General features: G+C 49.6%; 1 protein-coding gene across 1 annotated transcript in view; it reads right to left on the minus strand.

The window, feature by feature from the left end:
* Positions 1-317: 317 nt before the first annotated feature.
* OLFML2B (olfactomedin like 2B) overlaps positions 318-17242 on the minus strand; it is a 40972-nt gene continuing 24047 nt past the window's right edge. Inside the window, exons 7-9 of the mRNA XM_037733685.1 lie at positions 15088-15867; positions 1946-2122; positions 318-1411 (exon numbers count right to left, since the gene is read on the minus strand). Of these exons, the coding sequence (XP_037589613.1) occupies positions 810-1411; positions 1946-2122; positions 15088-15867 (1559 nt within the window). The 3' untranslated portion in view covers positions 318-809. The remainder of the gene's footprint in view (positions 1412-1945; positions 2123-15087; positions 15868-17242) is intronic.

Here is a 17242-nt window from a genome sequence, read left to right on the forward strand (position 1 = left end):
TAAGGAATGAATGGGTTCCCCACACCTTGGGTGAAATGATCAGAGGAGTGGCAGAACAGAGCAAGGAAGCCGGTGCGACAGAGAAACGAAGGGATCAATGCCACAAAATAAAGAGAACACAAGGGTCGGCTCATTCCAGGTCCCCCACCAGGAAGCCCCTATCAGGACGGGAGGGGGAGCTCCTTGGAACTGAACTTGGATGCAGCCCAGTTCAGCTAGAGAACATGTCTGAGGAACACCAGACCTCGTCTCCTTCCGGGAGTGGGATCCAACACCTGGCCAGACAAATCGGTGCTGAACGAAAGTGCACTGGGGGCTGATTTTAAATTTCTTCTTTATTTTTTTTTTTTAAAAAAGCATTTTTCTGGGTTTTTAAAACTTCTCCAATACATTAAAACTTTTTTCCCGCCACGTAGCACTTCTTTCTTGCCTCTTTTGTCTCTGCTCCTGGTGTGGTCTGCCTCCTGTGAGACCCAGACAAAGAAACCTTTTCAACGGTTGAGATCTGAGATCTAGGAGCTGGAGGGGCTGCAGGCTTGAAGGAAGGTGGTTACTGGTCAAAAGGAGAAGTTCATTTGCACAAAAATATAAACGGGGGGGGGGGGTGGATGAGACCAGCACATATGCGTATGGATTGATCTACAATCCATATAAAAAAATAGACCCAAATTGTCATTTTACATTTGTAATATTATACAAAATAATATATATTTTTAAACAATACATACCCACCTACACACACGTGCACACACACATACACACAAGGTGCTCGTGACCCCTCTGTGCTTCTGCTTGCAGGGACAAGGGTGTCAGTAGGCAAAGATGACGTGGTAGGTGACCTGGTGGCCATTGTCCCAGGCATAGAGCAGGCGGTCCTTGGGGTTGTAGTCTATCTGGGTCGTGTAGGAATACTCATTCTCAAACAGCAGCCGGGGGACGATCTGCGTGTTGGTGTGGGTGTCGAAGGCATAGGAGATGTTAGCATTCCGCTGGTTGTAGCTGTCTACGGCGTACAGCACCCCACAGATGACGAAGCAGTTGCCGTAGAAGTTCCTCCGGAGCCCCGTGCGCCACGTGGTCTCCTTCTGCGTGCTCAGGTCCACCGCATTGAGCTTGCTCAGGACAATGACCTCCTGGCTGAAGCCCTCGTCGTCCAGGGCCGGGTAGATGAGCCATAGGCCATTCTCGTCCACAGCAAAGTCCACATCTGAGTGGCCCTGCCATCGCCAGGGGGTGGCCTCCTCATAGGCCACGTCATGCAGCATGGCCCAGGCAGCCACGTAGCGCTGCTTCAGGTCATACTTGATGATGTTGCGGGTGAAGGCGCGGTTGTAGTAGAAGGCGCCATCATACACCACATGGCCTGTGCCGATCCAGCTGTACGGGAGCTTGTAGGAATTGCTCCAGCGACCTGCGGGTGGGGAGAAAACAAGAGGCTTCGGGGTGGCGTGGCAGAGGGTGGGTGGCCCGTGTGGTTAGGTGAGTGATGATCAACGAGGGGTCTGGAAACCCGGGTTTGCGTCTTGGCTCTGCCTCTTTCTAGTGTTCTGTTGCACATCATTTAACCTGTCCACACCTCAGCGTCCTCATCTGTCATAGGGAAGTGACAATTCCCACCTGCCTGTTTCAAGGGTCCAGGGAGCTAATATACATGAATGTGGTTCGTACATTGTCAAGGGTTATGGAAAAGGGAGGATGCTTCACCACCCTCTCCTGGACTGGAGGTTGTCCAGTGTCCCAGGAGCTGGGGACGAGGGGCAGCACTGAGAGGCAGAGAATGTGAGGGAGTGGAGAAGGGGGACCGCTTTCCAAGGGAGACCACTAGCCATCAGAAGAAGGTGCCACCCTTCCCATCTGCCATTACCACCAAAGAGGGTCAGCTGTGATAAAAACAGAGGACATGGGGAAGGGAAGGAGCCACCTGGGTTGGATCCATATCACGCACCTTGTTTGAAGTTCTCCAGGTTCCGGAATTCCACCAGGGTATTGCCGTAGTAATAGTTGGTTACATAAATCCGCTCATCCTTGGCCAGGGGGTCCTTCATCCAGGCCCCTTCATTCCGCCCATATGTGTTCTGGGTGGTCGGCCCCGTGATTGTGGAGAGAGTGTCCTTGCACCTTCCTGGTGGAGAAGAGGTGGTTGAGGTGTTGGGCTGATCTAGTGATGTCTCACCCCCTAAACGTTTGCTGCCCCTCCATCTGGAGTCTGGCTCCTCAGCAGGCTTTAACAGCCGTGTATAACCTGACCTCACACATTTTTCACGCACCATCTCCTGCTACTCCCCTGATCCACCCTACACTCGACCCTACACCTGAGGCTCCACTGTGCCCATCTTTCGCCACTTTTACGCCACCATGCTTTGCTCCTGTTGTTCTGACTTCTCAATCCTATCCCTCAAAGACCTAAGATCCAGATTCCTTGTATGACACCATACCCTCCTCTGGAGAACTATTGTCTTCTATACCATTCAGTTCTCAGGGTACCATGAATGCTGCTCTCTTACACAGCATGTCTTCCTGCATCTCCACAATGCTTGTGCTTCTTTCTCTTCCCTCCATGCCTGCCCCCAACTGAAGTGTAGGCACCGAGGGATGAGGGAATGTGGCTTTTCCTCACTGCATTCTCGGTGCTCAGAACACAGTGTCTGGCATGCTGCAGGCACCCAGATGTCTGATCCCTGCGTGAACACACAGCATGAGAAGTGTGGCCAGAGGAGAGGACTCTGCTGGGCATAACCAGGAACTCTGAGCTCTGCCAGCTGCTGAGCTGCCCCAGGCTGTGGGACCAACCCTAACTGAGCAATGGCTATTCATGTCCCTGAGGCCCACCTGCTGTCCGAGAAGGCTATCCCCAAGCCCATGCCCCTGTCACTACTGAGAGCAGGATGCCAGGCCCCCCTGCTGGGGAACTGGGGGGCAAGATATCAAGATCTTGAATAAGGAGCTGACTCTGGCTGTGGACGCCTCCTTCAGAGATTGAGTCAGCCACAATGGGATGGGACAGAGCAATATCCTTCTGAGTGGCTCTGGGATGACCTGGTGCCCAGGAGAGGCCCTAAAAGGCCAGTGGAACTATACTGGGTTCTAGGTCAAGTTGAAAGCCTGCAATGCTTGTCTGTGTTATTATTATTGAACATAGCCTTGAGTGATAGTGAAGTCACCCCTGACTACTACAGGAGTGTGCTCCTTCTGTCCCTCACGCTGGTGGATTATGGAAGAGGTAGGAAGACAGCAGCGGGAGGGGCAGTGAGAGAGCTGCGTGAATCCTGCCCTCACAGCTTCCTGAGCCCTACTGGCAGCTGGGCCAGCAGAACCCTGCTCCACCTGCCGCCAAGGCTGACGGCACAGGTGGGTTAAGAGAATAATCGCTCCTTGACACTCACCTGGGACAAAAGTAACAAAGGTCCTACAGTTTGGATTCCAGAGTTCTCTAAATTCTAGGCCACCCTCATTTCCAAACCGTTCCAATCCGTTCTGTCTATTCTGCTCCCCCCCCCAGGGGGTGAGAGGATGGTGTCCAAGCCCTGCAGCTGACAGGACAGGGGCAGGCAGCTGGGCCCTTGGCCCTGGGTCTGGGGCAGGCGGGGGCTCAAGTGGGATGAACATTGTTTTGCAGGCAGGCCCCATAGCTGGGTGCAGTTGGCAGGGCTTAGGCAGCTCAGTGTGGGGTTTCTTAGGTCCTGGTCTGATGGAAAGGGGAGAGATTCGGTCTCCATAAGACAAACAAAAGAACCTCCCTGCCAATGCCTCATTCCCCAAGAGCTGAGCTCATCTGTTCAAGACAATAAAATACAGGACTCTGACTGAGCCCTGGCAACAGAGATCTGATGGAAAAGCTCTCATTTCCTGGAGCTAAGCAGGGCCCTGGATGCCAGTTAAGATGCTACGCTCCTTCGGCACTGAGGTGAGCCCCTAGCATGCCACCACCGGGCAGTCCTCTGCCCTGGCAAAACCCAGAAAGGACAGCAATTCCCTGTCCAGAGGCACCCCTGGCTCATGCCCCCAAACCCCACAGATGGCCATGAGGTGAGGTGTTTTCTGTCCAGGGGTTGCCATGGCCACACCACCTCTCTGACCAAACACAGAAATTGTAGATGGACTCTTGAAAGTCAGGACTCATCTGTGGGGCTCCAGCAGCCCCGAAAATCCTTGCAGGGTCCCGCCTCACCCCGAGGCTCTGCAGTGGCAGGGCTCTAATGCAGGGCTATAGATGTGCCCCAGGCTAGGGCCAGAGGCCTGGCTCTGGTATTGGCCTGGCCACCAACTCCAAAGTCTGTGTGGCCACTATCATATCAAAAAGTTTTAATCTCTTCAGCAGTAAAATGAGGGTAATGCACGTCCTGCCTGCTTCACCAGAGTGCGCGGAGAGTCCCCTCTGATGATGATGTGGCAGACTGAGTAATGGCCCCTACAGAGATCCAGGTCCGAATCCCTGGAGCCTGCGAATGGGACAAAAGGAAACGAAGGGGACTTTGCAAATGTGATTACATAAAAAAAATTCTGAGATGGGGAGACTCTACTGGACTATCTGGGTGGTCCTATTTAATAAATGCGGTCACAAATATCCTCATGACACAGAGGCAAAGGGAAATTTGACTATAGGAGAGGAGGAAGCAATGTGATGAAAAAAGCAAATAATAAAGCGATGTGGCCATAAGCCAAAGAATGCGGCAGCCACGAGAGGCTGGAAAAGGCAAGAAACGGATTCTCCCCTTGAGCCTCTGGAAAGAATCAGCCCTTCTGACACCTTGATTTTAGCCCTGCAAGACTTGTTTTGAATTTCTGGCCTCCAGAACTGTTAAGAGAATAAATTTTTGTTTTTAGCCAGTAAGCTTGTGGCAATTTGGAGGCTTAAGAAATGGATACAGATGGAGTCAGCTTCTTGGCTTAGGGCATTCTTATTTCTGTAGGAAGAGGGGATTCCCCACTTGCAGCTTCATAGTCCTGGTACTAGGCCCTCAGGCTGTATTTTCACACGCCCTCAGAGGGAGCAAACACTGCTGCCCTGCAGGGTGGACAAGCCTAGGCAGGAATGGCAGGACAGATGCAAATGATTTCAGAGCATTTGAAGACAGAATCGAGGGAAGAGCACAGTAAACCATGAGACCCAGACACATCACTGTGCTCTGAGAATCTGGGGCAGCTCAGATGCGCCCACACTTGGCAGCAAATCATCAGCCTTGGAGAGAAGGCACTGCATGTTGATTCCTCTTCGAGGGGGATGACAGAAAGATGGGAGAAAGTTCAAAGGCACTGCAGAGAGGAGGGTGCAGTCTGCATCTCATCTTAGGTTTCCCCAGAGCAGGGCTGCCAAGGATGCCGATGACGCTGACATTTACTATGCGGTTTCTACATATTCCGTCATTTAACTAATAGTCCTGGGAGGCAGCTGGCCCTGCTTCAAAGGTTGCCAGGGTCTGAAAAGAAGGGGCCCTTCCCCTCAGCATATAAACCTCCTCGAATCTCAGCATTCTAAAAGAAATAAAACAGCAAGCAAGAGCTTTCCTGGCCCTCCCCAGCTCTCAGCTCTGGTGCTCACTTGGCGAGCCTACCCAGCAGGGTCCTCAGGACATCTGCTCCCCTGGTCACCCTCATTGGCAATGCCCACATGCCCCTCAGCCCCTCAACCCCTCTGCTGCCAAAAATGCTCCTGCACTGCCCCTCGGGTTGCTCTCCAGTCCTCTTATTCTAGTCAAGCCTCTCTTTTGCTCAGAAACTGAGGTAGCCACCCCCCACCGGCACCCACCCACCTCCCTGAAAAGGTGTCTCCTCCCTCCCTTGGCTTCCACCACCACTCTCTCCTGGTTCTGCCTGCTTGCCTGGTCGGGCCTTCTCCAGCTCTTTGACTAGTGCTTCCTCTTCTGCCCGCTTTCAAATGTCACTCTCTGGAGTTCCACCTTCAGCCTCCTCTCTCCTCATTGCTCCTGCAGACTCAGCTCCTGCTGACAACTCAGCCCAGGTCCTGATTCTGAGCATCCTGAATCCATACAACTACCTATGAGGCGCTTTCCTTCTGGGTGTCCTCCTGGCTCCTCAAACTTAAAGGATTGAAAATGCAAATCATTTGCTTCAGTTCACAGGCCGCTCCTCCTGTATTTACTGTCCCGAAAAAGCCACGACACACCATCCACCAACCGAGCCAGAAACCTAGGTCATCCCTGACATCCCCCTTCCCTCCACCCACACCCCCATCAGCACTGAGTAACACCTTGACCCTCATCCTCCACCTCTGTGATGTAGCTCAGACCTCACCACCTCTTGCCTGGATCACCCCAATTGTGCCAGTTGATCTCTCTGGCTCATCTCTGCCCACTTCTAACTTAACCTGCCCAGTATTCCCTTTGCTGCTTTTCCAAGAGTCACATCTTCTTAAATCTTTAATGACTCACCATCTCCAACCGCCACATGCAGCTCAGAATCCCATCCTAGCACATCAGCCCCTCCCCTTCTTACTACTTATCATCTGCCTTCATTCAGAGGGCTCAAACTCAGATGCCTACAGGGGCCAGGCAGGAACTGAAATGATGATTCAGGCTGATTGTGAGATAAAAGGCGGCAGAAGACACTGGTGAACTGGAAGAGCTGACCCCAAGGCATTCAGATCCAAGAACATAAAAACACATTGTGGGACAAATTTGGCCCTCAGGCTGCCAGCTTGAGATCTCTAGCCCATACCTAGCTGCTTGTATTCACCTTGGGTGCCATGCCCAGGGCTGCTTTATGGGCATATGACCTGTGTAATCACACAGGACCCTTGCTCAGAAGGGCTGCCCTTCATTTAATGATCTGCTGTTACCATCTTGAACATCTTAATATTTTCACCCTTGAACTTGTATTTATGTGAAGTTTAACAATGCAGCCTGTGTGGGTGAGCAGAAGAGAATGCAAGATGTGTGTGGCCACCTTCCTTGTCCCCCGCTTGCATATAGGGTTTGCTATGCCCAATGAGCACAGGATTGCAGGTAGACCCACTGTGCACCTGAGTTCAGTGAGACTCAAAGTGAGCACAAGGTAGGTCCATTACCACAAAGGCCACATTTTCCATTTGAACCAGATCATGCTCCGAAAGCAGAAAGAAAGCAGTGGCATACTAAGAAACACAAATAGTCAAGGAACCCTATCATATTCTTTCTTGTGTTACTTTCCTGTATTAGACAATAACCTATGCTAAAAACGATACAGAAGAGGGAAGAATAGGGCAACTTATAATTCCTTTTCTTTTCAGTCCTTCCTCACTCAGTAAGCTGAAGGTAGGGAGTGTTGTTAAAACGTTCACATGTCAAGGAAAACAAAAACAGATGAGTCACTTTTGTGCAGTGTTTCCACTATTCTGGTAAGAACAAAATACATATGTATGTAGGAGCTACAAAATACGAAATGAGTCATTTTGGTGGATTCTGCATAAAAGTTGAAAGTTCTTATATTTGCATTTAAAACTGACATTGCACAATATAAAGATGAATGATATAATTCATGCTAGTAATTTATATCTTTAAGACAGGCATACCTCAAAGATATTGCAGATTTGGTTCCAGACCACCGTAATAAAGCAAATATCACAATAAAGTGAGTCGTGCGTCTTTTTTGGCTTCCCAGTGAGTATAAAAGTTATGTTTACATAATACTACAGTCTATTAAGGGTGCAATAGCATGATGTCTAAAAAATGTACATGCCTTAACTTAAAAATACTTTATTGCTAAAAAATACTAATGATTATCTAAGCCTTCAGTGGGTCGTCATCTTTTTGCTGGTGGAGGGTCTGCCTTGATGTTGGTGGCTGCTGACTGACCAGACGGGTGGATGCTCAAGGCTAGGGGGCTGTGGCAATTTTCTAAAATAAGACAACAATAAAGTTTGCTGCATCAGTTGACTCTTCCGTTCATGAAAGATTTCTCTGCAGTGTGTGATGCTGTTTGATAGCATTTTACCCAAAGTCGAACTTCTTTCAAATTTGGACTCAAACCTCTCAAACCCTGCCACTGCTTTATCAACTAAGTTTGTGTAATATTGCAAATCCTTTGTTGTCAACGATCGTTTCAACAACGATCATGGTGTCTTCACCAGGAGTAGTTTCCATCTCAAGAAACCACTTTCTTTATTCATCCATAAAAAGTAACTGCTCAGCTGGGTATGGTTGTTCATGCCTGTAATCCCAGCACTTTGGGAGGCTGAGGCGGGTAGATCATGAGGTCAAGAGATTGAGACAATCCTGGCCGACATGGTGAGACCCCGTCTCTACTGAAAATACAAAAATTAGCTGGGTGTGGTGGCGTGTGCCTGTAATCCCAGCTACTCGGGAAGCTGAGGAAGAAGAATCACTTGAGCCCGGGAGGGAGAAGTTGCAGTGAGTGGAGGTCGCACCGCTGCACTCCAGTCTGATGACAGAGTAAGATTCTGTCTCAGAAAAAACAAAACAAAACAAAAACAAAAATAAAGAAGTAACTCTTCATCCATTCAAGTTTGATCATAGGATTGCAGCAATTCAGTCCCATCTTCAGGCTCCACTTCTAACTGTAGTTCTGTTGCTATTTCCACCACATCTGCAGTGACTTCCCACACTGAATCCCTCAAGTTCATCCATGAGAGTTGGAATCAACTTATTCCAAACTCCTGTTAAAGTTGATATTTTGACCTCCTCCCATGAATCATGAATGTTTTTAATGATAAATCCTTTACAAAGATTTTCCATTCACTTTGCCCAGATCCATCAGAGGAATCATTATCTATGGCACCTGTAGCCTTACAAAGTGTAAGAGTTTCAACTCTTAAATAGTAAGCGTTGAAAGTCAAAAGGATTCCTTAATCCATGGGCTTCAGAATGCAGGCTGTGTCGGCAGGCATGATAGCATTCATTTCCTTGCACAGCTCTATGAGAGCTTTTGGGTTACTAGGTGCACTGGCAAAGAGCAGTCATGTTTTAAAAATAATCTTTCGGCCGGGTGCAGTGGCTCACGCCTGTCATCCCAGCACTTTGGGAGGCTGAGGTGGGTGGATCACTTGAGGTCGGGAGTTTGAGACCAGCCTGGCTAACATGGTGAAACTCCGTCTCTACAAAAAATTAGCTGGGCGTGGTGGCATGCGCCTGTAATCCCAGCTACTCAGGAGGCTGAGGCAGGAGAATCACTTGAACCCAAGAGGCAAAGGTTGCAGTGAGCTGAGATTACACCACTGCACTCTAGCCTGGGCAACAGAGCAGGACTCAGTCTTAAAAAAATAAAATAAATAAAATAGTAATCTCTTTTTCTGAGCAGTCTCAACAAAGGGCTTAAATTATTCAGTAAACTTCGCTGTAAAAAGATGTGCTATCATCCAAGCTTCGTTGTTTCATTTATAGAGCACAGGGAGAGTAGATTTAGCATAATTCTTAAGGGCCCTAAGATTTTTAGAATGGTAAATGAGCACTGGCTTTGATTGAAAGTCACCAGCTACATTAGCCCCTAACAGAAGAGTCAGCTTGTCTTTTGAAGCTTTGAAGCCAGGCATTGACCTCTCTTTTTTAACTATGAAAGTCCTAGATGGTATATCTTCTTCCAATAAATGGCTGTTTTGCCTACACTGAAAATCTGCTGTTTAGTGTAGCCACCTTCATCAATGATCTTCACTAGATCTTCTAGATAACTTGCTACAGCTTCTACATTAGCACTTGCTGCTTCACCTTGCATTTTTACATTACGGAGATGACTTCTTTTCCTAAACCTCATGAACCAGCCTCTGTTAGCTTCAAACTTTTTTCTGCAGCTTCCTCACCTCTCTCTCAGCCATCACAGAATTTAAGAGAGGTAGGGCCTTGCTCTGGATTAGGCTTTCTCTTAAGGGAATGTCGTGGTTGGACTGACTTTCTATCCAGATCACTAAAACGTTCATATCAGCAATAAGGCTGTTTTATTTGCTTATCATTCACGTGTTTACTGGAGTAGCACTTTTAATTTCCTTCAAGAACTTTTCCTTTGCATTCACAACTTGGTTAACTGTTCTGCACAAGAGAGGCCTTGCTTTTGGCCTATTTTGGCTTTTGACATGCCATTACCACTCAGCTCTGTCATTTCTAGCTTTTGATTTAAAGTGCGAAGTGTGGGATTCTTCCATTCACCTAAACACCTAGAGGCTATTGCAGGGTTATTCACTGGTCTAATTTCAATATTGTGTGTCACAGAATAGGGAGGTCCAAGGAGCGGGAGACAGACATGGGAACGGCCAGTTGGGGGAGCAATCAGAACACACACATTTACAGATTAAGTTCACTGCCGTATATAACTGTGGCTGGTGACACCCCAAAATAATGACAACAGTATTATCAAAGATCACTGATCACAGATTATCATAACATACAAAGAAGAAGTTTGGGATATTGCAAGAATTACCAGAATGTGACACAGAGACACAAAGTGAGCACATGGGGTTGGAAAATGGTGCTGGTGGACTTGCTTGACACAGGGTTCCCACAAACCTTCAGTCTGTGAAAAATACACTCTCATCTGCGAAGTACAACGCAAAGCGCAATAAGATGGGGGCATGTCTGTACTTCTTTACTTACAAAAGCATGGAAAAGCAAATAAAGAACACCATAAGCAGAGAGAGAGACAGAGAGAGAGGCACATACACACCATGAACGGAAGAAGAAGAGCTTTATATTTACTGCTGGCATGGCACTTTCCCCTGCCTTTTGAGCAGGGCCCCACGCTGTCATTTTGCATTGGCCCTGGTGCCCTTGTTTGCTCTGCTTCTTCTCACTGCCATGCCACTTTCCTCCTTTGCCTAATTTCCCCTCATGCTACAAGACAGCTAGGCCAGCATCTCTTTCCCGAAGAGGGTCCTGGGCTGCCTCAGTCTCCCTCTGTGACCACTGTGGCCTGTGCCCTCCAGTGCTCACCACCCTGCACTGAAGTCAGTGTCTGTGCCAGTCTCACATACAAGCTGCGCAGCTCCAGGGCAGGGCCCCTGCCGTTTCTGTCTTTGCATCCCTGACTCCCACAGCACTCACATGTCCTGAGTGCTCAGCACTTATTACTGGACCGAATCTGAACATTGTTTCCATGTTAGAGCCCTCTCTCTTTTAGCATCAAGTCCCGACTTCTCATTCCCTTCCTCATCAGGCCCCAGCTCCCTACCTGGAATTCCATTATTTCCCTCATGCATCCCCAACTGTGCCGGCGCACCTGGGCTGCCTTCCATTCCCTGCCCACCTGGCTCATGCTCTTGGCTCTGCCTGGAGAGTTCTTCTTTGCCCTCTGAGCCTGGTGAGCTGGGAAACACCCTCGGAGAGGAGCCCCATGGCAGAAGCAACGCGACGCCCCTGGACCACATGCATCTGTTGCTGGCCACACTTCCCACGTGCTCAGCCACTTCAATCACTGCTGCCTCCCTGCACCTTTGGGAAAGTGACCACTTCTTGCTCACTTTGAATCTTTGCAGTCAAGCATGCTGTAGTGCTGGATGAATTATTAATACTAGTCGACTCTTTATCCTCATCAAGAGGCTTAGACTTCAGTCCTTTACCACCTGCAAGGATATATTTTATCCATTTTATATTCTTACTTCTAGGACCAGAGGCCCCTGTGTTATACGATGATGGGATTCCCAGTGGTCTGAGGGAGCTGGGTTAGGAGCACCAGCAAAGAGACTGAGACCAGTGGAGCTGGGGCCAAGGAGCTGGGGCCGGAGGAGATGTTTGGGCTCTGCAGAGGCTCTGGAAGCTGCCCCAGCCCACGTCAGCATCGCCTTCCTTGGGCTCCCCAGACCAGCCTCCCTGACACGAGGCAGGCAGGACTGGCCATCACGCCCCATGGTCAGCACAGCTGGCCAAGCCCTGGGGGTGGTTACAGTCATCTGCTTTGTGGGGGAGATGGAGACATTCTTCATAGTTCATGATATTTCCTAGTTTCAAATAGAAGCCAGGCTCTCTCTGGTATTGTCATAAACTGACTATCCTCTTTGTCTGCAACTCCAAACCAACCCCTTCTACAAAATGCATGAGGAATTGTAGTTGCTGAAGTCTGGGAATCTGCAGAGCCTTGGTTACGCGGCAGTTTTATTTCTCTGCAGTAGCCGGGGCTATTCCCAAAGCCAGGGCTGTCTGGAGCAGGAGTGCCTTCTCAGATGGTACCAATCCTACCCAAGCCCCGGCTCCAATAACTGACAACGTTTTTCCTCCCTCTGTCCTACAGCTACACTATGGCCAAATACTTTGTTTGCACAGCCAAAAATACATTCTAATTTACTTGTTTTGGATTTTTTTTGAAAATGTTATAACTCTCCTGAGGAGAACAGTAGACATTTTAGGACATCACAAAATCAGGATTGGAAACCATGGGATAAAATCTTTCTTTTAAAAGTAGCCCTGTTTACAACCACATCTTAAATAGCTCAAAAATCAAAATTGCTGGATTCATCAAACAGCAAACAAGCTTTCCCAGGTAGCAAATCAGTGGCCCATGTCTATTTCAGCCAAAGGCTTTTTATTTAACTGATGGCAGGGAGATGTCAGCCCATCACAGTCTTCCTTGGCCAGGCACAGGCAATTTGGGGGCTGCAGAGAATGTTAGGGTATGAAAATTCCATCTTTGAGATGGAGTTTCGCTCTTGTTGCCCAGGCTGGAGTGCACCGATGCTATCTCGGCTCACTGCAACCTCTGCTTCCTGGGTTCAAACGATTCTCCTGCCTCAGCCATCCAAGCAGCTGGGATTACAGGCATGCACCAGCATGCCTGGCTAATTTTGTATTTTTAGTAGAGACAGAGTTTCTCCATGTTGATTAGACTGGTCTCGAACTCCCAATCTCAGGCGATCTGCCCGCCTTGGCCTCCCAAAGTGCTGGGATTATAGGCATGAGCCCCTGCGCCCGGCCTTGGCAGTGACAGACTATTAAAAATAATTCCCAGAAACAAACTTATGGAAGTTCCACATCACCTAGACAGCCAAAGCTTTCTTCTTCTCTGGGCCACCCCTCCTCTCACCCCTTGGCATTTGAAGAACACACTACATCTGTGTCCATGTCTATTTTTTCTGCTGTCGACATAAGAGGTGAGAACCCCAGCTCCTCTGAAAAATGCCACAGGCTAGTCTTGAAGCAAACCTTACACCCTCAGCGTGATGATGCTGTTCTACTTGAATAGAATATTGAACAAGAGAAAATGTCATTTCTACCACCAGGTAGAATGCTGGGACCCAGGGTTTCTCTGGGCATCAGCATCCCATCAGGCTACTGGAGGGGGACAGAGTTCTAAGAGCCCCTGAAAACAGCAGAAAAGCCCACTGGTGGCAAAGCCCTGGGGTGGCAGCTGGGGAGAGGCTGGGTGCTGGGACTCAGGTTAGCAGGTTATGGAGACAGAGGAAGACTCACTCCTGGCTAGCAAGGGAACAGGCTCCCAGGCCGGCAAACACCATTGCCTGATGGCGTGCAAGGTGTGTGCGTCCTACCTGCAGCCTATCTTCATTGTTGGTGTTCTAGCAAACTGTGGTGGGGCAACAGGGATTTCAAATATTTGGAGGAACATTCCCTCTCACCGAAGGTGACAGGAAGCTGAAGTGGTGGAGGTATGGGGGCCCGGGGAAGTTCACTCCCATGGCAGAGGAGGAGGTGGAGTGCTGGCTTCAGGGCCCGTTCTCAAGAGCACAAAGGCCAGGCTGCTCAGAGCTTGCTTGCACACACAGTATCCTCTGCTCCGACCCCAAGGCAGTCTAGAGAAATACAGCAGGATCCCCGCTTCGGAAACTTAAACATTCTCTCCTGCTCCCACCCTCGCCTCTGAAGCTCAAGAACTGCCTTCTTGCTTAGCTTCCTCCAGGCCAGGGTTCATGAGATTTTGCCCTGGGGACCATTTTTATGGGCTATTTCCCTGCTCTCACTCTGCCATTATTCTGAAACTTTCACCCAATAAGAATCCATTCCTGTATCATGGCCTGATAACCTTCCTGCAGAAAACCATAGCATATACTGAGACCCAGAGAGGGCTGAGATTTGGCCAAAGTCACACAGCTATGAATGGCGGAGACCAGAGTGTCTGGCTCCCGGCAGGTGCTCCTTCACCACCCTGCCTCTGGCAGCGGCTGGCACCTTATGCTGAGGAGGGATTCGGACCGAGGCTGCCAAGGGAGTGCAAGACGGGAAAAGGGAAAGATCTGTACAGGGCAAACCATATCCTCTGTCAAATCAAGTGTATTTTTCAACAAATATTTGATGAAATTATGACTCAATAGTGTTATTTTTCAGTGGTGATTTAATGAACGCTTGGTTTAGTTCTCTCTGGAAGGACATTTGTAACTAGCTCCCATTTTTCCTGTTTCAGTTCCCTTCTTTCCCTACTTTCCTGTTTCACTGCTCTGAGTTCTCTTGGGCCATGGAGCTCCCAGGCAAAGAATAGGGCGGCATTCTCCATGCTTCTGGAACGTACCTCGTTTTTTTAGACCTAACAGTCAGGAGGCTTCCCTTCTCTGCTTAGAAAACTCCTATTCATCCTTCAAATCCCAGCTCAAATGACACTTCCTTAGAAAAGTTTCCCCAGCCTTCCTGGCAGCCAGGCCAAGCTAATATTCCTTCTTTCCTTTCCCTGTTTCTCCATTTCTCTGCCACAGCCTTGTCACACGGTGCCATGATGCTTCTGTGCTCTCCATGGGTGGGGCTCATGATTTGGCGCTGGGGCCCATTGCACTGGGTATTTCCCTGCCCTCACTCTGCTACAAATCTGGGACTTCCCCCACAGCAAAAACCCTCTGTTCTTTTGTGGCCTGGCAACATTACGGCAGAAAAATTCACTATTTCATCACTGGATACCCCAACACCCATCATAAAGGCTAGTGTACAGAAAGCACTCAACAAATATTTATAAAACTGCCTCATGAAAGCAAATCTTGGCTTCATTAATTTACATATATATTTTAGAAAAAAGAGTCCCATTCTTGCCACTGGCACATGTTCATAACACATAAACTCTAGGTGTTAAAACTAATCGTTGGTCAAAGGCATAACTCCACTTGCCATTCCCATGGGGAGCTCTGACCAGCTGGCCTCTCCTCCTCTCAACGTATTTTCAGGCTCGGCCTCTTACCTGAGCTGATCAGGAGACCAAGGCCAGGTACAATGAACTTACCTATGACATTCCGGATGTCATCTTCTTCTTCGGGGCTCAGCGTGGGACTGGCAGGGGTTGTTTGCTGCCTGGCAGGAGCATTTTTCCCCATTGAGTCTGTTCTGACCGTGGTGGGAGGCAGGGGGGCTGTGTGCGTAGCTTCCATCAGCTCCTCCCTGGGAGGCACTGCCGGAGGAGCTGGGGCTGTGGGTTGCCGGGTGGCTGTGTGGGCCACGGTGGTGGCTGGTACCTGAGGAGATGGCTGCTGGACTGACTCCCTAGTGGGATCTGGAGACGCCGAGGTTGTTTGGAGTGTGGCTGAGAATGGTCCCACTGAGGCAGGGTCGGCGATGCTGGGAGCTGAGGGGGAGGGCTGTGGCAGTGCTGAGGACCAGGCTGCGGCCCGAGTATTCAGGTCGGTTGCTGCAGCAGTGCTGTGTCCCTGACGGGTGGCTGCCGGCCTCCGGGTGGCACTGGCCAGCAGGTCGTTGTGTCTCAGGAGCTGATCTTCAATCAGCAAATCCACTCCATTCTCACCGCTGAAAAACTCGTCTTCTGGGAAACAAACACAAAGTTCACTGTGGCACAGAAGAGAAACAAGCCTCAGATGACAAAGAGCACATGGCCGTGGGCAGGTGAATGAGAGGGAGGCTTTCCTTAACACAGTGGCCTGAGTTAGAGAGGGGGCCTGGCTGGGATTTCGGAGGAAGCTGGACAGGAGCGCAGGTGGAAGGACAGTGTATTTCCGGGAGGTTCCTCTGAACAGACGGCAGCCACGCACACCCCAGGACTCAGGGGTCACTGGCAGGACGCATAGTCACGGGCCCTGAACCCCAATGGCTGGGAGTGAGTCATCCAATCAATCCATCCAACAAATGTTTTTGTTTTTTTGTTTGTTTTGTTTTTGAGACAGAGCCTCGGCCTCTCACCAGGCTGGAGTGCAGTGGCATGATCTCGGCTCACTGCAACCCCCACCTCCCTGGTTCAAGTGATTCTCCTGCCTCAGCCTCCCGAGTAGCTGGGGTTACAGGCACACGCCACCATGCCTGGGGAATTTCTGTATTTTTAGTGGAGACGGGGTTTCTCCATGTTGGCCAGGCTGGTCTCCATCCCCTGACCTCGTGATCCCCCTGCCTCGGCCTCCCAAAGTGCTGGGATTACAGGCGTGAGCCACCGCGCCCAGCCTCCAGCACATGTTTATGAAGTTTGGATAACAATGGTGAGCAAAACAAGGATGCTTGACCTCATGGAGCCTCCATTTAGTGGTAGAGACGCTAGATAATAGACAGGATTGTGCACTTGAAGGTGCTATGGGGAACAAAGGGTAGGGGAAAGAGAGTCAAAAAAGCTAGAAGGGAAGGGAAAGTTGCAAAGAATAAAGTGGTGAGGATGAGACTCGTTGAGCTGGGGAGATGAGCAGCTGCCTGGAGGAGGTAAAGGAGTCAGCAAGCAGCCAGCAGGGACAAGGATTCCAGGGGTGAGTAGCCACAGAGCAAAGGCCCTGAGGCAGGACGTGCCTGCAGTGGCCCAGGCGCAGCGAGGTGGCCAGCGTGACTGAAGCAGAAGAGGGGTAAGTGGCCAGAGGTGAGGTCGGAGCGAGGGCAGGTGCTGGGCATGCATGGCTTAGAGGCTGTGCGTGGACTTCAGTTTTTATTCTGAGCGAAACAGGGAAGGCGGCAGAGATGGAACATAAAGAGGCCAACATTTTTTAGAACACAAAGAGCTCTAACCACAAAAAAAGTAATTAGTAGACTTCATGTGCTCATCAAAAGCACCATTAAGGAACTAAAAAATGCAAGCCATAGGTAGGGAGAAAAATACGTGCAACACATATGAAGACAAAGAACTTGCATCCGGAATATGTAAAAAACTCCCACAAATCAACAACACAAAAAAAGACCAAAAAAAAAAAAACACACACACACACACACACACACACAGTTAAACATGGGCAAAATGATGACGCCAGCTACTGGGTGGAGAATAAACAGGGTGGAGGCAAAAACAGAAGCAAGGAGACAGACAGGAGGCTGCTGCATCTGCCCTGATGGGGAAGGACCTGCTCAGACACGGTTGGGAGAGGGAAAGAGCGGGTGCCTGCTGGGAACGCTGGGCAAGGAAAAGAAAGAAGACAGGAGGAGGAGGAGGAGGAGGAGGAGGAGGAGGAGGAGGGGGA

This window comes from Cebus imitator, unplaced genomic scaffold, assembly GCF_001604975.1.
Source record: "Cebus imitator isolate Cc_AM_T3 unplaced genomic scaffold, Cebus_imitator-1.0 Scaffold541, whole genome shotgun sequence".
Taxonomy (NCBI): domain Eukaryota; kingdom Metazoa; phylum Chordata; class Mammalia; order Primates; family Cebidae; genus Cebus; species Cebus imitator.